The sequence below is a fragment of the Symsagittifera roscoffensis genome, chromosome 8, assembly GCF_963678635.1.
Source record: "Symsagittifera roscoffensis chromosome 8, txSymRosc1.1, whole genome shotgun sequence".
NCBI lineage: Eukaryota > Metazoa > Xenacoelomorpha > Acoela > Convolutidae > Symsagittifera > Symsagittifera roscoffensis.
The window spans coordinates 30,298,565-30,325,405 of record NC_087069.1 but is presented as its reverse complement, the minus strand read 5'-3'; the positions used below and the strand labels follow the sequence as shown (position 1 = coordinate 30,325,405).

General features: G+C 35.8%; 3 protein-coding genes across 7 annotated transcripts in view; 2 read left to right on the top strand and 1 right to left on the bottom strand.

Moving 5' to 3' along the window:
* The window catches only part of LOC134853265 (tumor protein p63-regulated gene 1-like protein), a 429,513-nt gene that overhangs the window by 367,606 nt on the left and 35,066 nt on the right, over nucleotides 1-26,841 (top strand). The window lies entirely within an intron of this gene.
* Nucleotides 1-26,841, bottom strand: part of LOC134853548 (tumor protein p63-regulated gene 1-like protein) — a 454,277-nt gene that overhangs the window by 413,059 nt on the left and 14,377 nt on the right. The gene's annotated exons all lie outside the window — the stretch shown is intronic.
* Nucleotides 2,072-13,577, top strand: LOC134852947 (homeobox protein 2-like). Of its 5 annotated transcripts, XM_063868828.1 has the most exons (6): nucleotides 2,072-2,465; nucleotides 3,071-3,352; nucleotides 4,357-4,656; nucleotides 6,182-6,406; nucleotides 6,713-7,409; nucleotides 13,209-13,577. In XM_063868828.1, exons 3-6 carry the CDS (start codon nucleotides 4,470-4,472, stop codon nucleotides 13,441-13,443), a joined length of 1,344 nt encoding a protein of 447 aa, XP_063724898.1. In that variant the 5' UTR covers nucleotides 2,072-2,465; nucleotides 3,071-3,352; nucleotides 4,357-4,469; the 3' UTR covers nucleotides 13,444-13,577. The 5 variants fall into 5 exon arrangements, with proteins under 5 accessions (XP_063724898.1, XP_063724900.1, XP_063724897.1 ...); XM_063868830.1 differs by lacking the exon at nucleotides 3,071-3,352 and having other exon boundaries at nucleotides 4,381-4,656; XM_063868827.1 differs by lacking the exon at nucleotides 3,071-3,352 and having other exon boundaries at nucleotides 2,073-2,465.

Here is a 26,841-nt window from a genome sequence, read left to right as displayed (position 1 = left end):
GCGGATAGCAAGGTTATGTTACTCCATGTTTGGTTACTCCCTTGTGATCCACCTTCTCTGCGTTTTTTGTGGCGCAAAAATATCACGTCGGATGTGGAAGTTCTCCAGTATACCCGGCATATTTTCGGTGCTCGGGACTCCCCGATATGCGCGGCGAATATTCACACGTCAGCAAACCGCCAGCGATAACGTTGAAATTTTTCGTGAAGCATCTAGTGCAGTATGTTTTATGCTCTATATGGATGATTACTTGGATTCAATCGAAAACCGCAATGACGCAATGAGAGTAAGCAAGGACCTGATGAGCCTTCTTAAATTGGGAAGATCTAGTTTGTTAGTAATGTTCCTGCAATTCAAAAAATTTTAACCCTTCAATTGATGTAACTGCAAAGTAAAGGACATTGCAACTGGTAATGACTTTTTGAATTCTCATGTAAGGGGATTAAAGTGGAACCATGGAAGTGATTCTCTTGTTGTTGGAGTTAACTGTGAGTTCCAAACCTCTGTTACCCAACGAACTGTTCTCAGTTTTGTTTCATCGGTCTTCGACCATTTTGGTTTGCTGGCTCCCTACGCGGTAAGGGTGTGCCTGCTTCTTAAAGACACTTGGTGAGTAACTGGGCAACAGTGGGATGATCCCTTACCAGAAGCGCTCCGGAAGCAATTCATTGAGTGGCATTCAAGTCTGCTTGTCTTAGGAGAAATAGTCATTACCCGGTGCTATTTCAGTAATCCGTTTGAACGATGTGAGCTGTTTCAACTGCTGAATTGGGCGCCTGTTGGTCCCGATTCGACTGAATTGGAAGCGTTAAAGCCCTACCATTTTCTCTTGGGAGAGCACTCTGTTATCTTTCTTTCACTAACACTAGATGAAATTTTTGACCACCGAAAGCGCTATGTGAGAGCACAAGCTCACGCAAATGCTATCTGACAACGTTGGCTGAAAGAGTATGTCCCTTCCTTGAACAAACGCTCTAAGTGGAATGCCGATTCGAATCGCGATTTACGAACTGTTGATCTCGTCTGTATTGTCGATCCCAGCAGCCCTCGTTGGCACTACCCTTGAGGTCGAATAACTGCTTTAAACTACGGCAAATATAACGTCGCTCGCTCTGGCAACCGTTTAGACCCTATCACGCCAATTAGTAAGACTCCTCGTTAAAGTTGCTTCGGTTTTCGCTTTTTCGGGGATGAGGATGTTGCTGACTAAATAGTCAATTATGAACTAAACTTTGAACAAATAATACAAGAACATAAACCCGAGCGGCCTAGTCTACCAAACCGCCGACCGACTATATACAGACTTGCCATTCGGCGCAGTTTCGATCCCCCCGCCCCAACCAAAACCCTTTCTGTTTATTGAGTAAAAGTTAGCTATATAAACTAGTTCATAAAACGCCCTTGACCGACCTCGATTGACAGATTTTCAACTGTCAATGAAACCATGTTTTGCCAAAGTGTGAACGCATTCTCACGCTTAAATTTGGTGCTGTTTCAACTTGTCTTAATTGAAGATTACCCAAAATTAAGCGATTGGTTGTTGAGACCTTTTGGTTTATAGAAAATACAGTTTGCACAGATACTACAGTTTTTTCAGCGCAAATGAAGACTTGAAATTGGTTCAGTGATTTGTGAGACAAGATGCCTTCTGAAAAAAAGGGTATGTTTTGATTTGATAAGGGTGACTGATCGAAAGCCTAATTAAAGCTTGACTCATAATCCCGATTTTTATCTACTTGCCGTTTTTTCAAAACTTTTTATCTCTTTCTGGCTTTTAACAATGAAAACTTTTTTGCATTTTCTGGTTTTTAACAATGAAAAAATGAATCAATGAATTAACTAACTACTCAATCAACCTGTTTTCTAAAATCCGTCTTAACTGCCATTTTTTATACCAAATATATTGAATAAAGGTTCAATCAATTGTTTAGTTCACAAAATAGGCAGATTTTCATAAATTTAGACTTTATTGCATTGACAAATATACTGTTACTTTAATATATACTGTTTTGGTTTCTATGAAAGGACGCAAAATCCGTTGGAACGTTTTATTGCCTTTGATTTGAGATTATGCTACATTATAGTCCTTCAAATATTGCTCCATTTTTTGTGTTTCAGTCTCTCTTGTTTATTTCGGAAGCTCCTCCCGTTAGAAACCAAAATGTGGCGCCTCTTCATATTGTCTATTTTTAACATATACTGAAAGCTTATGTTGTTTCATATGATGACAAATATCCTTACAACGGAGCTCGAAAGATATTAAAATTTTTTATCCATAATGAAAAAAGAATAGTTTTAATGAATCTTAAACACAGAACTGAACTTATCTAGAGGACAATTTCGAACAGCTATTTTATTTATCAAGGAAATCTATGAGTGTTCATTTTGAAATTGGAAACAAATTGATTTTGATTTTGCACATCATGGACGAGTATTCTTCCTCAAACAGCTAAAAACCAACTCGAGTAAGTATTTTTAAGTTAACTTAAAAACCTGCTCAGAAAAAAATGTTTGTCGTAAAACTTTCGTCAGATCTCAAACTATTTGAACATCAGCAAGAGTAAGAGAAGGAATATCAAAACTACAACTAAATACTTATTTTTTAATAGGATTTTTTTTGGTCTCCATTGGGAGAGCGTGGAAAATCAATTTGGTCGACCTAAAAATGGCCTCAACTTTTTTTTGAAAAACCGAACTGACCATCCTCGAGAAAATCCTAGATCCACCGCTGATCGACTCAATTCATAAAGAGCTTTAGTATGATTACGTGTTTTACGTGGGAAAAAAAAAACAAAAAACATAGAAACTTTAATTGAAAATTTCTCTAGGTTTTTCCCCTTATCATGACAATTGTATAAAATTGAGCGAAGTAGCGTCTAACTTACATCTTTTATACAAATAACAACCTGCAAAAGTCGATCAGTGTCACTAAGGATCTTTCAGGGACGGAAAACTAACAGAACAACCTTTTCAGTGAATCGAAAAATGGAACCCCCCTTCTTAAACAAAAAAAATTGATTCAAATTTTATTGTAGTCTCACCCAATTAAAAAGTATCTGGTCATATTCAGCTGGTTTATTGTGTGATCACCAAATCTCAGCCTGAACAATTAGTCCGATGCATGCATCATAAAGCAGACGATTCAAGCAGCACTTCGACGTTTGGCCAAGCGGGTGATCTTTTTTTGATGCGTCGCTTTCACCTTGCGTCGTAAAACCATAAACATTTGACTAGCAGAACGCAAAGAACAATTGTGCCGACTCAGAAAAACTGGCCGGCTGAAACAGCAAAAAAGCCATTCTACAGACTGAAATGCGGTCTATGTAACGATAGAAGATTGGGAGACACCAAGGTTAGGCGAAGAGAAAGGGTTTGGACGGACGTTGCAAAAGTCTTAGGCCCACCCAAGCATAAAGACAGTCTTTTCTATCTTAGGTCGTCATTGCTTTTGCTCCTCCTAAAGCTGAAGTACTTTTTGATCTACAATGTTTGTTAAATAGTTGATGCACTATACTTAAATGTATTCTTAATGATTAGTATGTATACTAACCATTAATAATATGCTATAAAGTTTTGTTAAAAATTTGGTATTGTCGTTCAAAATTTACTCGCCGCATATTGTCAGCTTTGCACCAAAAAATGTTAAAAAACGACGTTAAAAAATCTGCATAAATGTTTGAGTGAAGTGTTGTTTTTAAATGGTGCTGTCTAAGCACAGCTTGCTTAGGATGATTGAACGTTTAATTATTCTCTCGTACGACACAATTTATTTATATTTTGCTCCGACGGCCAAAAATAAAGAAAATTATATTGAAAGCTACAGCATAAAAAAGCAAAACCATCCATTGTTGAATTAAATCCATATATTTTGTGATTATAATCTTAGCAATGGTATTAATTTACTTCTAAGGCACTTATGGAGTACTTAAACATAAATAAACATTTATGTTCAAAGGATCTTCACCGTTTTGTTAAAATACACTCAAATACCTGAAGCCTTTCTGACCAATTTGAAAGCCGTCATTTAAATTTTTGGCGATAAAAAATTTGGCACTTGACAAAATTTGAGCACGTGAAAAGTTTGCCGTTTCATTAATTGATATGACCGATCATATCAAAACTATTAATAATTTTGATTGCTAGTGCTCAAAGACTGAGCGAAAAGATAATTTCACAGCTTATTTTGCTTTGTTAGACTCATTAAATTACCTCCAAAAAATTAAATTCAACTTTAATCGTCTATCATTATCTTAAGTTTTTTGCCGCCCGCCGCTTATCAAAAAAACGCAAATTCTTATCACTCAGTTTTTATCAATCAGTTTTATTATACCCAACAAAAAAATTTTCACTTTACAGTTCAGTGATTGAACCATTGTGCAGATCTGAAGTCTACGAGAAAAAAAAATCAAATCTGAGTTGAAAGCTGACGATATAGAAGATTGTAGGATTCTGGGAGGATTCTGGGAAGAATGAACGTGGGCGATGTGCTTGCAATGCAAAACCCGAGTGCCACTTTCGCGCCTCCTTGCGAACTAGCGGGTGGCACATCGGCTCTCGGGTCTGCTGGTGGTTCTTCTCGGCAGCAGCTGGCGGCGTCACACGGGGACAGGGCCCAGTACATGATACAACAGATTCTACAGCAGAACGGAACCGAAGGTTCGTTTCATTGGCAGCCTCCACTACATTTTTTCTCTGCAATTTTTCCAGCAGTTTTTTAAAATAAAATCCAAGCATTACTTTTTGTCTACAGAATGATACCCTCAAAAATCTTTTCATTTGTTTGTGAAGAATTTCGTTCTTTTGCATGTTCCTCAAGTAATCATTTGAAACCACATTTTTTGCACGTTGATTTCAAATTTTGCATGCAAAAAATAGTTTTCGAATGATTACTTGATTTTTACAAAGGAAGCAAGTGAAGATTGTCCTTAAGTGAGTAGCATACAAAGTTCCTATCACGAATATTAGTTTTGCTAAACAAAAAACAAAAACGAACAAGGATTGTCGGTTGGTGAGCAAGTAGCACAGACTGTTTCGACTATATTCTGAAGAAAATAAAAACACAAAAAAGTTTTTCTTTAAATGAAGTTCAGTTTTTTTGCGTGATGTGATGAAAATATCTGAAAGACTAATTTTTAGGCATTTTTGCAATTTACAGTAAAAAAGGCATACTGAAAAACAGTTTTATCCAAAAAATGACTCATAAAAAGAAATAAAAATATATTTTAAAAAATTTCAGTTTTTCGTGCAGATTTTTTTTTGAATTTTTATCGGCAAGATGGCGCTATAACAACTTTGAAAAAAATTACTTTGTTTTTCAGTGCTTCAATAAAAAAAATTCTTGGCTCATATACCACTTATCTGCGGCTATTCTTCTATAATAAACCTGCTCGCTCGCTTTACTCGCTTGAAATTGGACGAAAACTTAAAAGTTTAAAACAAATTTTTCTCGACACTGAGAAAATGTTTGGAAATTTTTCTTGAAATCGTTCGAATCATGACTGAAAGGGTTTTGATATTATACATCATTCAATCTAGTCCATACATTATTTGTGGTATCATATTTTTCGTGGAGAAAAAACTAAAACACGCCCGAATACAAAGTTCCTCCCCATTTTTAATGATAGGAACAAAAAAATATATCTTTAGCGAGTAGGTGCTAAGAGAGATTTTGAGAACTTTTATCAATAAATTAATAAAATTATAAAAAAAATTAAAAAAAGAGTAGTTCGTCGAATTTAAGGGTGGCTCAACTTGAACTGAATTTTCTCGAAACCGGGGAATCATTTTCAAAAAATATAATATCGATTGAGCCACGACTGAATGATTTTTAGAAAAGTTATAAAATTCTATCTAATGTGGTTATTGTTTGTGGAATTTGATTTTGCGTGAAAAAGCTCGCCTGAAAACAAAATTTCTTACCGCTCTGTGGTGAGAACAATAACATTCAACTATTTTAATGGTCGTTCCTGCGATTCGCAGAGGATCTTCGAAAAGTTTTGCATGTATCTTTGCCTGTTTAAGCATAGTCCACTTCTCACATTCCCCCACACTGCAGACTCGGTTATTTTGTTGAGCGAAGCTCAATGTCGTTTTTTTGCGTCTAAAACTATCACGTGGTTGCACTATTGCAGCCGAAATCGGTCAGGTTGTGGTAGACCTGAAGCTGTGTGTTGTTTTTCAGGAGCAGCCGAGAGATGGCTGAATGACAAAGAGCGTCGTCAACGAGAGAGAACAGAGAGGCTACGAGAGAGCCTGAAGAGACGAGGAGCAAACACTACTTCTACTAACGGAGCAGGAGGAGGCACCCATCTGCAACTTCTGGCCGAGAGAACCAGTTTGCAGAATTACTATTCAACTGAAACATATGGTGCTAACAAACAATTTGCCTCTCTCCCTGGATTTCCCGGTCAGTTTGACCGATTTAAAAAAATTCTCAATTAACAGCTTTTCTGTCATTTTTAACTTTTTCTGCAATGATAACTGTAATCGGCACATTATGTGCTCCATGCACAACTACCAAACACTCTTGTTATTTCTCAAACTTATTCGTATTCTTAGACAAAACTCACGATTTCTTCAGACTTACTGTAAGCTCGCGAGGTTTTGTAAACTAAAATCAAGAACGGATGAAGGTCTGTTGAAAAATTTGTTGAAAAATGTCTCGCAAAGTAACTGAAACTTTGAAAAAAAGGATAAATTGTTTCTCGTTTAGAAATAATGGCCATGGAGAGAGGTCGCACAGATTTGTTTCTTCAGAAGCCCTCGTTTGAAAGACAGATGATGAACTCGAATGGGAAGATATCGGCGGCAGGAGGGGATCGCGGGGAGGGAGTGAACAGACTTCAAAGGAACGATAGCCACCTGCAACAGACTGCCACAGTTAACTGCAACAGTAGGAGCAACAGAGATGACTTCTCTTCCATCCAACTGCCACCATTGAGTCAGATACAAAACAACCACGCAAACATCAAAAACAACAACAACCACAACACCAACACCAACAACAACAATGAAAGCAACAACCCAAACAATAATAACAACAAAACTACCAATAACAACAGCAACAAGGGTCTTAAAACAAGTAAGACCAAAATCCAGCATATTGTAAACATATCAAAAAATCAGAAAACCACCGGTCAGAAATTGGATGCCAGAAAAACTAGCAACAATCAGGTCCCGAGCAATGCCAATAGTCAACAGCGCCGAGCGACCGAAAATTCTTTCGATTTGGTTCCAGTTGGGATACCTATCAATGCGTCCAGGAGCAACGGCGGAACTGGTGGTGAGGGGGATCAGAACACGGTTCCCTCTACAAAGAGAGTGTACCCGGATGGGGCGGGGGGACTGAGTAATAAAAAATACTCCATCAATTTCTGCCATTTAGCTGACGCCCCTTTCTCATTCGCCAAGTCAGTTCAATTCTGTATGATTTTCTGAAGCGCAATTTGGTCATGAATACTCTCTCTCTCTCTCTCTCTCTTCTCTCTCTTTCTCTCTCTCTCTCTCTCTCTCTCTCTCTCCCTTTCTCTTTCTCTCCTCTCTTCAACACAGGGCGTTAAAATAAGATTATCTGGGAAAAAGTATCAAAATCACGCAGTAAGTTATAACCCTAACACATGAATTTTACTTCGTGCGAAAATTAGGCGCAAAACCATTGAAAAGCCCATTTCGAAAAACCGTTAAATAAACAACTTCAGAATTGAAATACATACTTGAAAATCCTTAAATTTTTAAGGGAAAATTTTTTTCACTAGATTTTTTTGCCGTGAAAAATGAAATTTTCATCGGTTTTTATTTAATGTTCCGATCACCAAAAATGAATAGGAACTTTCGATTAGGCTGATTTTTTCCGACTAAATAATGTTCGAAAAAAGACGCAAGATGGACTAACTGATATATCATACGCAGAGGCACCTCGAGCTTCGCACCACTTGCTACACAAGTGTGAAATTCCAGGCTAGCGAAAAGTAAATCAGCCAGTAATCACTGCGTTGAAAAATAATCTTAAACAAAAGTTTAAACTTTTGACAAAATGAAATTTTGATTTCGAAAAACAAAATGAGATACACAAAAAAAACATTGAACAAAATTTTCCTTTGGGGAACAGCCGTTGAGCCGTCAAAACTTCGAATAACGGGAACTAGGCAGAAAATACCAAAAATGCTACTCAAGCAAATTTCATATATGGAAAAATGAACATCATACATTTTTCATGGAACTCCATTAGCCCAAAAATTACAAGAAAAGTCAAGTATTAGTGATTCTTCGTATGTGGAAATTTTATAATTAAAATTTTTCCTTGACCAAAAAAGTGTTTTTTGTTTCAATTTCTCAAATTTTTAGGGCTGTATTTGTAAGAAAACACAAGTGACAAAAACTCTAGTTACTCAAAGCTAGAGTCACCAAAACTGTAATATTGTAATTCACCTGAATACAGGTGTCTAACGCAAACATATAATGAAAATAGCAAACTTCTATATATTGGCAACAATTTTCCAAGATGAAATTACAAATTTAATAATTTAAGCAAAGTCCAAAGCTTTTTTTGAGCGTTTTCGCTTAACGTTATCTAGAGAAATGGAAATATAATAAAGAAACTTTCGTAAATTCTTGTTTGTTTAAGAAAATGTTTGTTTGAGTACAAAATTCGTTTTGCTCTTGAAAAAAACTCATTTCGCTCTTATTTTGGAGATAAATCAGAATCATCTATGAAATCTTTCGAGTCGCCATAAAGAAGTTTTCAAACAGTTTCCACTTACTTGAGGAAATTGTATGCTAACAATTTTTTGTCTAAAAAAGCTTTTCTTTTTGTTTTTTGTTCCGACCATCGAAATTGGAAAGGGGACTTTGTATTCGGGTGTATTTTAGTTTTTTTTCCAGGAAAACTAGGTACCACAATAAATCATTACACTGGGTTGAGTATTGTAACATAATAAAACCCTTTTAGTTGTGATTGGAACCACATTAAAAAGTTCCCAACATTTTTTATAGTGTCGAGAAAAAACAGTTAAATTTTTGGTTTTTCGTTTTAATTTGAGTGAACAAAACAAGCCAGCAGACTTACAACAGCTGAGTTATGCCTAATTTAAGACCTTAAAATTTAGTTTTAGTTTCATTTTGGGAACCAGAAACTTCAACAAATTCCAAAAATTTTCTGCAAAAAAATTTGGAAAACTTTTTTTAAAAGTATATTTTTTGTTTTCCTCTCGTTTTTCGACAAAAAATTCTGTTCAGTTTGTCTATATTTTTATGCGTGTCTAATATGCATAACTGATATTCTTAGGTCAGATCCTTTTATCACACCAAGCAAAAAAACTATACTAGTTTGGAGAAAAAAACTTCCAAACCGTAGTTTTCTGAAGACTATGGTCGGAACATTCTGTGCTACTTGCTGTGGACAGTAGCCGGCTATCCTTGTTTATATATGACCTCACACCAAATTTTATGCCAAAACAAGAAAACACAATTTTAAATTGATTACACCCTTTTAGCAAAAACATATGTTTCATTTTGGGAACCAGAAACTTCAACAAATTCCAAAAACTTTCTGCAAAAAAATTTGGAAAACTTTTTTTAAAAGTATATTTTTTGTTTTCCTCTCGTTTTTCGACAAAAAGTTCTGTCCAGTTTGTCTATATTTTTATGCGTGTCTAATATGCATAATTTATATTCTTAGGTCAGATCCTTTTATCACACCAAGCAAAAAAACTACACTAGTTTGAAGAAAAAAAATTTCCAAACCGTAGTTTTCTAAAGACTATGGTCGGAACATTCTGTGCTACTTGCTGTGGACAGTAGCCGGCTATCCTTGTTTATATATGACCTCACACCAAATTTTATGCCAAAACAAGAAAACACAATTTTAAATTGATTACACCCTTTTAGCAAAAACATATGAAAATTGTTTGACTAGCAAGTTTTCATAGACTTACTTCATGGAGTTGTATGATTATTGTTTTTGGTCTGTGGAGCTTTAATAAGTTGACCTTTTCTTAACAGCAGTTGCACAAGTTGGAAATAGCATGATTCTTCAGAACTTTAAGAAAGTTGTTAGTGTAAAAACGTCTAGCTTCCGATGATAGGTCGCATGCTATCTTAAATTTAATTAAACCCCATCAGGAGATGCAATGAACAGTAACCAAACAAAATTCCAATGTCAAGAAATCATCCAGTGCCGCTGAAAAAAAAAATATTACAGTCTCTGAATATTTTATTATTTTGATTATAATGACACTATTGATGTAGATCTATACTATCAACTAGACTGCTCGTATATCAGGGCAAAGCCCTGAATGATCGGACTGCACTCAGGGCCAACTGAAAAACTTTTTGGTTAATCAATTGACAAATTATTTGAGAAAAAAAGACGGTTTTTTGTTTCTTCATTTCATCCCCATATGCTATGTAGAATACCAAGGGTGTGTTTAGTGTCTCGTCTTGTGATAAAGAAATTAAATTACTGGATTCGTTTCAAATTGGAGCGCATTAACTCGCTTCTTGCGCATACTATAAGTACGCAATATATCCCACTTCAAGTATCCCAAACCGGCCGAATTAGTAATTTTCAAACTCCCATAACATTAGGAAAAATGATCACAGGTGAAATACCATCTGTATAAAAAAACTCCGTCAAAAACGTTTAATTTACAAGTCGAAAATCGACTGAAAAAAAAACAAGACTGCTTGTATATCAAGGCAAAGCCCTGAATGTTCTGACTGTTCCTTAATTGATATCGAATAGTTGTCCAGAGAGGAAAATATTGAAAATTTAGTGTGAAGTTTTGAGTCATACAAAATTAATACGATCGACTAACTAGCCTCTATTCAATTTGGAATGATTTTGTTGTGCGGGATATTTCGCCACGCATAAATAACTTGCGTTAAGCTCTCAGCATGATGGATAAACTCTTCAAACAGCGAATAAATTAGTCCAGAAAATGGCCAATTTGGTAACTTTGAAAACCCCAGAACATTACAAAAAATAGTCGGAGGTAAAACTTCTTTTAAAAATTGCAGTAAGGAAGTTGATATCTTCAATTGGGTATAAAAATGTTCAGTTGAAAACTATTATTTCGATCGGCAAAAATTGACTGAATACAAAAACCGCACCGAGCATAGATATTCCGTTTGCTTCGAAAGTCCGAGCCAAAAATCACACCTCATAAATAATGAGCGTTTTTTGGCGCGTTTTTTTGGCGCGCGCTCCCCCTCAAAATTAGTATATTTTAGAAAAATTTTAGGCTCGGTCGGCTAAAATTGGATTTCTGAAAAAGTATCAAAGGGGGGACCCTTTGGGTTGGCAGGGGTTCGAATCCCCGAGAAAGGGCGTCCGCCCCCCCCCCCCCGTAAATCCACCCCTGAATAGGGGGCAACAGGGGGAATATATTATGTCTTGGTGTTCGTACATAGCTCAAATTGATCTTCCCTGAACAAAACAAATTTTTGCCATCTCGTAGCTTTACTTTTGCTTCCTTATAAGCTCAAAAAGAACAAAGTCAGTATTTCTGCGTTTAGTCTATAGGTCTTAAACTTTTATAACTAAATTTCTTTTGTTCATTGAGATTACCGGAGTAAGCTATTTATAGTTACAAGAAAATAACCCGAGTCAATGAAGCAAATTTTGAGCGGTTTGAGCTGTTTTTTTTTTAGACAATTACGCTCAAAATCTTGCTTCAAAATGAGCGGTTTGAGCGGTTTTTGAACGGTTTATCTAAAAAAACCGCTCAAAAACCGCACTAGATTTGAACGGTTTTGAGCGGTTTATCTAAAAAAACCGCTCAAAAACCGCGCAAGATTTGAGCGGTTTAACTAGAAAAACCGCTCAAATTTTGCGCGGTTTTTGAGCGGTTTTTGTTAGATAAACCGCTCAAAACAATTCAAATCCTGCGCGGTTTTTGAGCGTTTTTTTTAGATAAACCGTTAAAAAACCGTTCAAAACGCTCATTTTGAAGCAAGATTTTGAGCGTAATTGTCTAAAAAAACCGCTCAAACCACTCAAATCTTGATCTTGAGCGGTTTTTTTATATATAAAAAATTCGCTCATAGATATATAAAAAGATACGTACATACATCTATACACACATACATACATACATACATAAATACATACATACATAGATACAAACATACTTACATTTAAACATGCATACATACATACATACATACACATACTTAAATTTTTTTCAGTGGTTAATTTGCTCGAGCTTTTGAAAAAAGTCGCTCACAATATTTTTGGTCAATACATCGAAAAAATCTTGCTTGAGTTGAAAACGGTTAAGCATTTTTTTAAATTGTAGATACCCGGGTTGACCAACAATGCTTGTCCTACAATTTCCATATATGAAAAAATGCGTATCCTACAATTTCCGACAGTTTCATAGACTCAGAAAATTGTAAAAAAAACTCTAGCATAAGCATTATTTCATATATGGAAATTGTAGGATAAACGTTTTTTCATATAAGTAAATTGTACGATAAACATTTTTTCATACATGGAAATTGTAGGATAAACATTTTTTTCCAAAAAAAAATAAACGTAGTTATTTTTCATTAACAGACTGTTTTATTTGGTTCAAATAGCCGGAGAAACTGTATTGAATCTTTTTCAATGTTTCTTTGAAATTGTATGAAAATTGTATGATCAGCATTTTTCCATACTGTTGATGTAGGAAATTGTAAGATAAGCAACTTTGGTATGGGGAAATGTAAGATAAGCATTTTCGGTTTATGGAGGTCAACCCGGGTAGTATTTCAACTGCATCTTAGCGTCACATTACCTTTCCAGGCCTTTTTGTTGGTTTTAATCGGTTTTCTTTATAAGACCGCTTAAAAACCGCTCAAATCTTCCTTGAAAAACCGTTCAGAAATCACCGCAAGAAATGAGCGGTTTTTTAAGCAAGATTTGAGCGGTTTGAGCGGTTTTTCCAAAAAAAACCGCCCAAACCGCTCAAATCTTGCTGGAAAACCGCTCAAACCGCCCATATTTTGAGCGGTTTTTGAGCGGGATCTCGACCCGGGAACTGAAAAAGTAACAAAAAGTTTCATTAGAGGTGTACTATGTTACTTTACTTCAGTGTTTCTGGCCAATATGCAACACTTACAAGACAATTACAATTATCGCGGTGTGAAATAAATTTAGATAGATAACAAATCTTGCTACTGCCTCAAGAAGTTCGGAAGGGAGAAACGCACATATAATTTTGTTGTAGTCACTATTTGCAAGAGAGGAGCAAGGAGCAATTGGACTTCCGGACGATATGTGGCTTCTGGCTCAAGCACACAGACCAATACTCCTCGGAGTGGCTGCCCCTCAACCAGAGCAGCATGTGCTGCTCAGGAGGAACAGAAACAGGCCACGACTACAACCACAACAACCCTTTGGTGGACAATGAGTTTTTCAACAGAGCAGAGGCGAACCAACTTGAGCTGTGGAACGGATTATGACATTAAAGAAAGATCTCAAACTGAAGCGAAGGAGGAATTAAATGTTGCATAAGAGAGGCGAACACACTTTATAGATTGCAGTGCATAATCGCGAAATAACAAAACATTTTTAGAAGCGCTTGAGTTCGTTTAAAAGTTAAGAATAAAAAAAAGCTAGAGAAACGAAAAAATGAAAAATTAACTGAATGACAATTTTAACACAGAGGCGAAGCTGCGTTTCGCAAACGCTATCGAGCACTCGACAAAAAGCATCTATATAAGGAAAAAGTAGAAACAAACTTCGAATTTGCAAAAATTCGACTACGCCTCTGTTTCGAACTTACGACCTACGGCAACCTAGAGATTATGGGTGCATGTACAAAACAGTCCAATACAAATAGTCCAAAAAATCATGTAACAGAGGCAAAAAAAACAGTCCAATAAAAAACAGTCCGGTTTAAGGTCCCGGTGGGCTCCAAAGTTCGTATTAAGTCCTACCCTCTGTTGTCAAGCTCGCAACACGTTGACACGACTGCGGTGGTCACTATTTTGTTTATTATATTTGTTGAACAAAGAACCTTTCTCGGCATACAGGCTTGTTAAAACAATTATTACTTGGGACTGTTTTTCGGACTGTTTTGTATTGGACTGTTTTCCGTTCATTTTCATACTTTTCCGGACTGTTTTGTATGGTAATGTTTGTGCAGACACGAGTATGAGTCTCAAGCACTAATCACGCCTTCTAGCTTAGAAAAAAGAAGGTTCGTACTAATAGCTTAACGCTCGCAAGCTTGCTAGTGTGATTATGAGAAAAGTGTTGAAAAAGCGTTTCGCTTTTCTTTGCAAATTGCTTTCACGCTTTTTCAATGAAATCACTCACAAAAAATACAAGGATAGCCGAAAAACATACAGCACCGAATTTTCTGTCATTCTCATCGTTGAAAACATTTTTCGATTGTCTTAATGTCAGTGAGTGGTGATTGAATTAGATTTTGAGCTGTAAAATTCAGGTAAACATTCACTCAAGGAAAAAGCCACTGAAAGAAACCCACATATATAAAAAGTAAAACAATAAGCATATAGATTTTTATATGATTCTTTTACTTAAAAAAAACATCAAAGGAATCCCAGTAAAAGAAACATATAAATTTAAAATTTGAATTGACAACTGAGTGAAGTAAAACACAACAGCTGCCACGCTTTTGAATTCCCCGCGCAAAGAATAACAAACAGATTTTTAATCTGCGCTTTTGAAAGCAAAGAGCAAATCTAGTTCAAGTTTCAAGAAGTCGCAGATCGAACCAGGTTTATCTCAATATTTGTCATGGGAAAATAAAATTAACTGCCGGCGAATTGATTCTCATTCTTGATAGTTTCGCAGAAAATTCAGACCACCAAAATTCTCATTTTTTCTACCCAGAGTCAAAGCAAAGCTTCGCGCCATTTTCTATGCATCACTAACAGCATGACAGTCTAACCGACAGATATTGAAGCAAAGGCTATATAAAAACTTCCAAGAAAAGTGTTCTTACTTTTGTCTTGCTTCTGTCTTCAATTAAGATAATTTCAAGAAACAGGTCATACCTACGGAAAGTAGGTACCCGGGTTGACCTCCATAGACCAAAAATGCTAATCAAACAATTTCATACACTTAGTCTATGGAAAAATGCTGGTCATACAAATTTCACACATTTTTGCAAAATGAAATTAATCGAATTTCAAAGGTGTTTTATAGTTGTTTTGGAATTGGTATCTCTTCATAAAAAAGGGGAAAAAATGGTATGAAAAAAAATGCTACCCATACAATTTCCATATATGGAAATTCTATGATTAGAATTTTTTTAAAAATTTTTTTTGTGAAAAAAAAAGCGTTGAACAATCAATTCTTCTGCTTGCAAAACATTTAAGCGTTTTTGGGCTGCTACGACTGAAAACTTTGACTTTTTAAATTTTTTTTCTGAAAAAAAACACTAGTCATACAATTTCCATATATGGAAATTGTATGACTAGCATTTTTTTGATGGCGACGACAAAAATTTTTTCTAGGTACTTTTGAAATTGCCCCCAAAAATTTTGTGTGTTTTTTTCCACTTAAAATTCATTTTAGTATTCAAACAAACATTTTTTGAAGAAAAAAAAATTTTGCATGCAAAATTTATTTTTTTTTGTGTGTATAACGTAGTCCTGGATATACTAATATTGGATTTGTTTTCCTTTTCTCTCCGTAAATTTTTTCAAAAACGCTTAAAACTCCTCTTTCTTTTGTATGACATGTTTTTGTATACCTTGATAAATGTCTGGTAATTTAAACATTCAAATTTTAGAAATAATCATCTTTGAAAAATATTGCCAAAATTTATAAGTTCACTATTTCCGTTATGTTAATTGTCGGAGACAGAAGTAACAAATATCAGGCTGTTTCCAATGCATTGTTAATGCGAGACGGCCAAACCGTTGGTTACTACGTTTGAGTAATCAAGGTTAATGCATTTGTGTTCGGTTACGAACACAGCCAAAAAATTTTGAGAAATTAAAATGTAAAAAATCAATATTTTTGGTTTATGGAAAAATTCTAGTTATTTGATTTCCATATATGAAAAAAATACTACTCATAGACCTTTCATGCAATTTTCTGTACGTATGGAATTGCATGGAAAGTGTATGACAAGCATTTTTCAATATATGGAAATTGTATCACGAGTTTTTTTGGTCATCCCGGGTATCGTTTTATGACATAAGCTATGGTTAATACAGATAAGAAGAAAGTGTTAACAACTTAAATTCAATTGGTAAAGTTATGTGTGCTTCGAATCTTGCCTCAAAATCATGAGAGAAACAGATACTCATAAACAGCTATTGAATATGACATCAGTTTGAATAGGTACTTGAATAGCTCAGACATCCATATGTTTAGCTTTTCATAAGTACGTATGCCTAAGTATCCTGATTAGGTATCAAGTTAAGTTTAATGTTTCATGTTTTAGTTCGAATCAGTTCTCGATGGATATCCATTATTCGGATAACATTCCCCATTTTTAATTACGACAATGTCATCATATGTCACCTTCTTCCGCCGGTTTTGTATTTTGTTGCGTCTTTTCCAGGGTTTTTCATCTGGAATGTTGATGGACCACCTGCCTGTTTTTCGTCGTAATCGTTTGCAGTAACGTCTAATTTTTGTGCGATTTTGGGCTACGCATTTTCTCAGGAACGTCAAACAGTTCTTGGTGGTCGAGATGGCTCTTAGAATGTTCATTGCGGCGTTGAAGCTGTAGATAATATTTGAATCTGGCGATGATAAAGTTGCGGCTGTTCGACGGATTACATATCTCGAATTAATTGCTCTCTGCTTCGGAAAATGTGGCGGTGTGTTTTTCGGGGCAGCGAGATGAACGTATCACACTCGAATGGGATTTGGGAACTGTCTCGTCGTGGCATTTTTTCTGGACTGCCTTTTCCTCTTTGGCTGGTAGTGTTTGGAATTGTTTTATCGCACTTCCTCGTTTTACGAACACAGCCAAAAAGTATTGTTCTGTGAACTGAGTCTTGTACGGGAAAAAAATTTTTGTTAGATAAACCGCTCAAAACAATTCAAATCTTGCGCGGATTTTGAGCGGTTTTTTTAGATAAACCGTTAAAAAACCGTTCAAAACGCTCATTTTGAAGCAAGATTTTGAGCTTAATTGTCTAAAAAAACCGCTCAAACCACTCAAATCTTGATCTTGAGCGGTTTTTTTTATATATAAAAAAATTCGCTCATAGATATATAAAAAGATACGTACATACATCTGTACACACATACATACATACATACATAAATACATACATACATAGATACAAACATACTTACATTTAAACGTGCATACATACATACATACATACACATACTTAAATATTTTTCAGTAGTTAATTTGCTCGAGCTTTTGAAAAAAGTCGCTCACATTGTTTTTGGTCTGGTCAGTACATCGAAAAAATCTTGCTTGAGTTGAAAACGGTTAAGCATTTTTTTTAAATTGTAGATACCCGGGTTGACCAACAATGCTTGTCCTACATTTTCCATATATGAAAAAATGCGTATCCTACAATTTCCGACAGTTTCATAGACTCAGAAAATTGTTAAAAAACTCTAGCATAAGCATTATTTCATATATGGAAATTGTAGGATAAACATTTTTTCATATAAGTAAATTGTACGATAAACATTTTTTCATACATGGAAATTGTAGGATAAACATTTTTTTCCAAAAAAAAATAAACGTAGTTATTTTTCATTACCAGACTGTTTTATTTGGTTCAAATAGCCGGAGAAACTGTATTGAATCTTTTTCAATGTTTCTTTGAAATTGTATGAAAATTGTATGATCAGCATTTTTCCATACTGTTGATGTAGGAAATTGTAAGATAAGCAACTGTGGTATGGGGAAATGTAAGATAAGCATTTTCGGTTTATGGAGGTCAACCCGGGTAGTATTTCAACTGCATCTTAGCGTCACATTACCTTTCCAGGCCTTTTTGTTGGTTTTAATCGGTTTTCTTTATAAGACCGCTTAAAAACCGCTCAAATCTTCCTTGAAAAACCGTTCAGAAATCACCGCAAGAAATGAGCGGTTTTTGAGCGGTTTTTTAAGCAAGATTTGAGCGGTTTGAGCGGTTTTTCCAAAAAAAACCGCCCAAACCGCTCAAATCTTGCTGGAAAACCGCTCAAACCGCCCATATTTTGAGCGGTTTTTGAGCGGGATCTCGACCCGGGAACTAAAAAAGTAACAAAAAGTTTCATTAGAGGTGTACTATGTTACTTCAGTGTTTCTGGCCAATATGCAACACTTAAAAGACAATTACAATTATCGCGGTGTGAAATAAATTTAGATAGATAACAAATCTTGCTACTGCCTCAAGAAGTTCGGAAGGGAGAAACGCACATATAATTTTGTTGTAGTCACTATTTGCAAGAGAGGAGCAAGGAGCAATTGGACTTCCGGACGATATGTGGCTTCTGGCTCAAGCACACAGACCAATACTCCTCGGAGTGGCTGCCCCTCAACCAGAGCAGCATGTGCTACTCAGGAGGAACAGACACAGGCCACGACTACAACCACAACAACCCTTTGGTGGACAATGAGTTTTTCAACAGAGCAGAGGCGAACCAACTTGAGCTGTGGAACGGATTATGACATTAAAGAAAGATCTCAAACTGAAGCGAAGGAGGAATTAAATGTTGCATAAGAGAGGCGAACACACTTTATAGATTGCAGTGCATAATCGCGAATTAACAAAACATTTTTAGAAGCGCTTGAGTTCGTTCAAAAGTTAAGAATAAAAAAAAGCTAGAGAAACGAAAAAATGAAAAATTAACTGAATGACAATTTTAACACAGAGGCGAAGCTGCGTTTCGCAAACGCTATCGAGCACTCGACAAAAAGCATCTATATAAGGAAAAAGTAGAAACAAACTTCGAATTTGCAAAAATTCGACTACGCCTCTGTTTCGAACTTACGACCTACGGCAACCTAGAGATTATGGGTGCATGTACAAAACAGTCCAATACAAATAGTCCAAAAAATCATGTAACAGAGGCAAAAAAACAGTCCAATAAAAAACAGTCCGGTTTAAGGTCCCGGTGGGCTCCAAAGTTCGTATTAAGTCCTACCCTCTGTTGTCAAGCTCGCAACACGTTGACACGACTGCGGTGGTCACTATTTTGTTTAATATATTTGTTGAACAAAGAACCTTTCTCGGCCTACAGGCTTGTTAAAACAATTATTACTTGGGACTGTTTTTCGGACTGTTTTGTATTGGACTGTTTTCCGTTCATTTTCATACTTTTCCGGACTGTTTTGTATGGTAATGTTTGTGCAGACACGAGTATGAGTCTCAAGCACTAATCACGCCTTCTAGCTTAGAAAAAAGAAGGTTCGTACTAATAGCTTAACGCTCGCAAGCTTGCTAGTGTGATTATGAGAAAAGTGTTGAAAAAGCGTTTCGCTTTTCTTTGCAAATTGCTTTCACGCTTTTTCATAGAAATCACTCACAAAAAATACAATGATAGCCGAAAAACATACAGCACCGAATTTTCTGTCATTCTCATCGTTGAAAACATTTTAAGATTGTTTTAATGTCAGTGAGTGGTGATTGAATTAGATTTTGAGCTATAAAATTCAGGTAAACATTCACTCAAGAAAAAAGCCACTGAAAGAAACCCACTTATATACAAAGTAAAACAATAAGCATATATATTTTTATATGATTCTTTTACTTAAAAAAACATCAAAGGAATCCCAGTAAAAGAAACATATAAATTTAAAATTTGACTTGACAACTGAGTGAAGTAAAACACAACCGCTGCCACGCTTTTGAATTCCCCGTGCAACGAATAACAAACAGATTTTTAATCTGCGCTTTTGAAAGCAAAGAGAAAATCTAGTTCAAGTTTCAAGAAGTCGCAGATCGAACCAGGTTTATCTCAATATTTGTCATGGGAAAATAAAATTAACTGCCGGCGAATTTATCCTCATTCTTGATAATAGTTTCGCAGAAAATTCAGACCACCAAAATTCACATTTTTTCTACCCAGAGTCAAAGCAAAGCTTCGCGCCATTTGCTATGCATCACAAACCGCATGACAGTCTAATCGACAGATATTGAAGCAAAGGCTGCATAAAAACTTCCAAGAAAAGTGTTCTTACTTTTGTCTTGCTTCTGTCTTCAATTAAGATAATTTCAAGAAACAGGTCATACCTACGGAAAGTAGGTACCCGGGTTGACCTCCATAGACCAAAAATGCTAATCAAACAATTTCATACACTTAGTCTATGGAAAAATGCTGGTCATACAAACTTCATACATTTTTGCAAAATGAAATTAATCGAATTTCAAAGGTGTTTTATAGTTGTTTTGGTATCGAAATTGGTATCTCTTCATAAAAAAAAGGAAAAAAAAGGTATGAAAAAAAATGCTACCCATAAAATTTCCATATATGGAAATTGTATGATTAGAATTTTTTTAAATTTTTTTTGTGAAAAAAAAGCGTTGAACAATCAATTCTACTGCTTGCAAAACATTTAAGCGTTTTTGGGCTGCTACGACTGAAAACTTTGACTTTTTTAATTTTTTTCTGATAAAAAAACACTAGTCATACAATTTCCATATATGGAAATTGTATGACTAGCATTTTTTTGATGGCGACGACAAAAATTTTTCTAGGTACTTTTGAAATTGCCCCCGAAAATTTTCTGTGTTTTTTTTCCACTTCAAATTCATTTTCGTATTCAAACAAACATTTTTTGAAGAAAAAAAAAATTGCATGCAAAATTTATTTTTTTTTGTGTGTATAACGTAGTCCTGGATATACTAATATTGGATTTTTTTTCCTTTTCTCTTCGTAACTTTTTTCAAAAACGCTTAAAACTCCTCTTTCTTTTGTATGACATGTTTTTGTATGCCTTGATAAATGTCTGGTAATTTAAACATTCAAATTTTAGAAATAATCATCTTTGAAAAATATTGCCAAAATATAAAAGTTCACTACTTCCGTTATGTTAATTGTCGGAGACAGAAGTAACAGATATCAGGCTGTTTCCAATGCATTGTTAATGCGAGACGGCCAAACCGTTGGTTACTACGTTTGAGTAATCAAGGTTAATGCATTTGTGTTCGGTTACGAACACAGCCAAAAAATTTTGAGAAATTAAAATGTAAAAAATCAATATTTTTGGTTTATGGAAAAATTCTAGTTATTTGATTTCCATATATGAAAAAAATACTACTCATAGACCTTTCATGCAATTTTCTGTACGTATGGAATTGCATGGAAAGTGTATGACAAGCATTTTTCAATATATGGAAATTGTATCACGAGTTTTTTTGGTCATCCCGGGTATCGTTTTATGACATAAGCTATGGTTAATACAGATAAGAAGAAAGTGTTAACAACTTAAATTCAATTGGTAAAGTTATGTGTGCTTCGAATCTTACCTCAAAATCATGAGAGAAACAGATACTCATAAACAGCTATTGAATATGACATCAGTTTGAATAGGTACTCGAATAAATCAGACATCTATATCTTTAGCTTTTCAAAAGTACGTATGCTTAAGTATCCTGATTAGGTATCAAGTTAAGTTTAATGTTTCATGTTTTAGTTCGAATCATTTCTCGATGGATATCCATTATTCGGATAACATTCCCCATTTTTAAATACGACAATGTCATCATATGTCACCTTCTTCCGCCGGTTTTGTTTTTTGTTGCGTCTTTTCCAGGGTTTTTTCATCTGGAATGTTGACGGACCACCTGCCTGTTTTTCATCGTAATCGTTTGCGGTAACGTCTGATTTTTGTGCGATTTTGGGCTACGCATTTTCTCAGGAACGTCAAACAGTTCTTGGTGGTCGAGATGGCTTTAAGAATGTTCATTGCGGCGTTGAAGCTGTAGATAATAATTGAGTCTGGCGATGATAAAGTTGCGGCTGTTCGACGGAATACATATCTCGAATTAATTGCTCTCTGCGTCGGAAAATGTGGCGGTGTGTTTTTCGGCGAAGTGAGATGAACGTATCACACTCGAATGGGATTTGGGAATTGTCTCGTCGTGGCATTTTTTCTGGACTGCCTTTTCCTTTTTGGCTGGTAGTGTTTGGAATTGTTTTATCGCACTTCCTTGTTTTACGAACACAGCCAAAAACTATTTTTCTGTGAACTGAGTCTTGTACGGGAAAAAAATTTAGTACCCGATCGTAGTACCTTGATAAAGTAGATGATTTTGTTGAGGTACTAGATGGGGCTGTCGTATCTGCTTGCTTCACAATTATCGTTGCTTGGCTACTTGAAACTCTTTTCCGTTGTTTCTTGTTGTCTCCTGCGGCTGAAACACATGGTTTAGCCCTTGGTAAAGGTTTATCAGCAACAAAATCGTTCAGTTGCACTGGTCTACATTTTCCGAAGACTCTAGGATCCGGTACGAAGGCTAATCCGTCATATTTATTACCCTCGGTTGCTTTCCGTCTTCCCGAACCCACGCAGTGTTAGGAGAGTAGCTCAATTATTTTAAATTGTGCACCTAACACCCCGGATTTTTTTTGGTTTTACGAGCTTTTGTACCTGATTTTCTTGCCACTTTTCCCAACTTTGGGGTGACTGTTTTTTGGTGTCCCTTAGAGCGACTTTCTTTCATAGCCTTTGTTTTTACTGTGTGGTAAGCCAACGTATTGGTTTCCGTGTTCTTATATCAGCGATGTTTTTTGAATTATCGGCTAGGAAATTTGTTTAATTTGTACCATATCATATGATATGTTCTCGAAGAGAAGATGCGCACCAATGAAAGTTTCTGCATCAGGGTGCGGTCGATTTTATGATCATCATCACTGTCAATAGTTGCTCTATCCGTGGGGCTCAAGTTGTGGGCACGTGCTGTCTACTTTTTCTTATTTCCAGATGTTCGGTCATCCCTGTCTATGATAGTTTTTTGACTGTCAGCAAGTGGTCCGCTGTGCATGAGTAAACCCGCTGGTTCGAACGTCGGTTCCGGTAGGTTGGTTTTGTCTTTGTACACTAAAGTAAGTTCGTCCTGATCGCGATTCCATATGGCTTAGGCTAGGAGCGCGGGCTTCGTTAAGAGTTTTTGATCTAAATACGAAAAATTTGTAATTTCTTATGAGAGGATAGATGTTTTTGGTAATGTGCAGATATTACTTAGATGTGTGTTTGGTTTACCTTCATTGTGTGCCTCAAACGGCGTGAGTTTTGTTGTTGCATGTGGTGTTGTGATACGCAATGTCTTGATTAACTCTGCCACATCTGACGCAAGATTGTACCGTTGGTTATTTTTATCTATTTTCATGACCGACAGTCTGGTTCTTAGGGTTCTGATCATTCTTTCTACTATGCACCATTGAGTGGCGGTCACTGACCGGTGCGAATATTCATTTTATATTATTGCTTTTACAAAAAATCAAGAACTTTTTGGCCCGAAACTCTTGGACTTGGTCGCAAAGAAAATTCCGTTATACGACGTGATTTACAATGTGGGTCAGCAAATTTTATAATGGTGTCGGCTTTTTGGTTAGTAACATCTTTTGCTGATGGGAATCGCGAAAAACGTCGACACCTACTAGGATGTACTATTCCCTGTTAATTTTGTCAGGTAATGGTCCGTCAAAATCCAATTGGATTTCTTCAGCAATGAGATGAAGCATTTTTTCTCAGAAATATTCTTTAGGTTCTTACCCTTCGCTCGGCAGTCTTTGCCGTTTTGGGCTGTTTTTACAATATCCCTGTGTAGGTGTGGATACCATACATGTTTTGCAGCCTCCAACATACCTGACCTGGTTGTGTTAGATGTAGAGATTTTAGAATTATCTGTCTGAGTTGTTTGGGGATTACTGCCCGGTCATCATATAGTAATACGCTGTCTCGTATCAAAAGTCTGTCTCGAACATTGTAAAATACGAAATTGTTTTTTTTGAATGAAATTTGTTGCAGTGAAGAGAAGAATGCTTTTGACTGTTTTTCGAGAAGTGGACTTTCTACATGAGTGCAGTTTTTGTTGAGCGCAAAACTGAAAAAGCAAAGTTTTCTTAACGGTCGAGCTGAAACGTGCCTATAAATTCGTTTGGATTTTCGTTTATTTCTTCGTTAGCCATAGTGCTATCTTGGAATTCAAGGCATGTAACGAATTTGTCGATTAGTGCAACTACGAAATGTTCATACCAGTATGCTGCGGGTTGTGGTTTTCCCACCGGATGACGCAAAACTTAATCTAATAGGCCCATCTTTCTAGCAGAAATGTGTTTGGTATCAAAACTATACGGTAGTAGGTGGTCTATCCACCTTGTTAATCGGCTTTGAAATTCTTTTTATTTTTGTTGATGTTAAGGGCACTTACCAGGGCCTGATCGTCAGTAATTAGGGTAAAACGTCTACCGTACAAGTAACATTTGAAATATTCAATGGCCCATACCGAGGCTAGTAATCCCAATTCATTTACGAAAAATTTAGTTTCGCATGTATTGAGAAATTCGGAGGCGTAAGCAACAGTAGCCCATCCGTCTGTCGTTTCTTGTTCAGGGGCTGCTCCGATACCGTGACGACTTGCATCACATACAATTCTAGTTTCGTGGTTGCTTGTAAAGTGTCACTTTTCAGTGATGTTTTGAACTGCAGTTAGGATTTTTTGAACGCATGCTCGTGCTTTCCATTTCATGTGAAATGAAATTTAGGAGCTGTAGATAAGAGTGGTCTTAGGTGCTTGCATACCAGGGCGAGACTTAGCGAACTAATTTTCGAAGAAACTGAAATCAAAAGCATATGCGAAAAACTAAATATCAACAAAAGTGAAGGGCCCGATGAAGTACCATCAGTGCCTTTTCGGAATTGTATAAAAACGATTTCCCATTCACTTTTTCAAATCTTTACTAAAATTCTACAAACTTCTGTCTTTCCAGACTTCTGGAAAACTGCAATAATCACTATTCAACTTTTGCAATACGTTGATCAATTATACAACTGTTTTGATGCCAATGACGATATGCATGCTATTTATTTCGACGTACAAAAATCTTTCGATACAGTTTGTCACAAAACATTATTATCTAAATTAAAACGTATTGGTTTTGATGATGATTTTTAAGCTATTATCAGTTCGTATCTTGACTATCGCACTCAACAGGTTAAGATTAACAGGAGCTTGTCTGTCTCTGCGCCTATTATTAGTGGGGTTTACCAAGGTAGTGTCTTAGGGCACTTACTTTTCTTGATTTATATTAATGATTTACCCATTTGTATTGCTCACTCTAGTAGTTTTCTGTTTGCAGATGACTGTAAATTATAATGTAAAAATGCAAATCTTCTGCTATTTTATGTAAATAATATTTGTAATTGGATGAATGATAATTATCTACATTTGCATACCAGTAAAACAAAGCATTTCAGTTTTTTGAAAATAATGTAAATTTTTATCCAGACGTGCTGCCAATTGATAAAGATTCAACTATCAAAGATTTGGGTGTTTATTTTTCAAAGAATCTTTCTTGGTCTAATCTTATTAACAACAAACTTGCTTATTGTAACCGCAGCCCATTTTTTGTCAAGCGTAATGTACTTTTTTAGTGCCCCCGTTAAAACTAAGTTCAACATCTACGTGGCCTGTGTAAAGAGTATCCTATTATACAACTCGTCAATATGGTATCCTGCTATTTCTGATTTACACAAGATGGAAGCCTTACAGAAAAGAGCTTTTAAATGGGTGTTTGGTCGCCGGGATTATCGCGAGACTCTTATAAGCGTGGGTTCCTTACCTATTTGTTACGAGCTTCTTTTATCTGATCTTATACTATTTAGCAAACTGCTCCAGGGGTTTTATGAATTTGATTTTTCCGATTATGTTACGATGGCTTATAAGCGTCCGGGTTTGCGCTCAGATAGTAGAATGGATTTTCAATTACACCCTTTTAAAAGATTTCACTCTCGCCTTTCTTATTTTCATAGAACTGTAAACAATGCTATTTTTTTATGTATTCCAGATATAAACTTCTGGGCAATATTTCCTCACTTAAACTTGAACTCAAGAAATTTCTATTACGCCGTGTATCTACTTTTTTTAATTGTAATTATTCTTGTACATATTTCTTAAAGTGTCCTTGTTCACATTGCAGAAGCTTTATTTTATTTTTTTTTCCGTGCAGTTTTATAATTATTTTTAATTCCCTGACGGGTAATTCAAGTCATTTTCTCTCTCTTTCTCTCTCTCTCCCTCTCTCTCTGTCTCTCTCTCTCTCTCTCTCTCTCTCTCTCTCTCTCTCACTGTCAAAGAGAAAATTGCTCAATTGCAAATTTTACCGCTTCCTATGAATATACAGATACATAATATTTTGCAGCTTTCAAAATCGGATTAGGAAGATACGACGATATGCATGTAAATGTGCCCATAGTAACAGAGTCATCTCGCGGTGTAATGTTTCAGCTGAAACAGCCTAAACGCCTGAAAGCTGAACAAAATCTCTTCTATCAAACTTGCAGACTGGTCAATATTTTGAAGATAGACGTGAGGGTTTATTGTGGTCTCAAACAGCTACTACTGAGGAAATTCTGGTTGAAATTTGGAGAATATAAGGAAGTTGACTAGTGCACGTGGAAAATTGGGTGCGATTGTGCGGCGTACGTATGCCGCAGCAAGACGTACATATGACGATACAATGAAGGGCCAGGACCCATGTGGAAACATAGAAGCCATCCTACTACTACTACTACTACTACTACTACTACTACTACTACTACTACTACTACTACTACTACTATTACTGAAGAAATTTTTGCTAAAAAGTAAATTTCGAACTATTTCGCAACTATAGGCATCGTCAAGATTTTTACAATAAAATAATGTTAATGACAATAAAACATCAATTTACAAATATTATTTACAATAAAT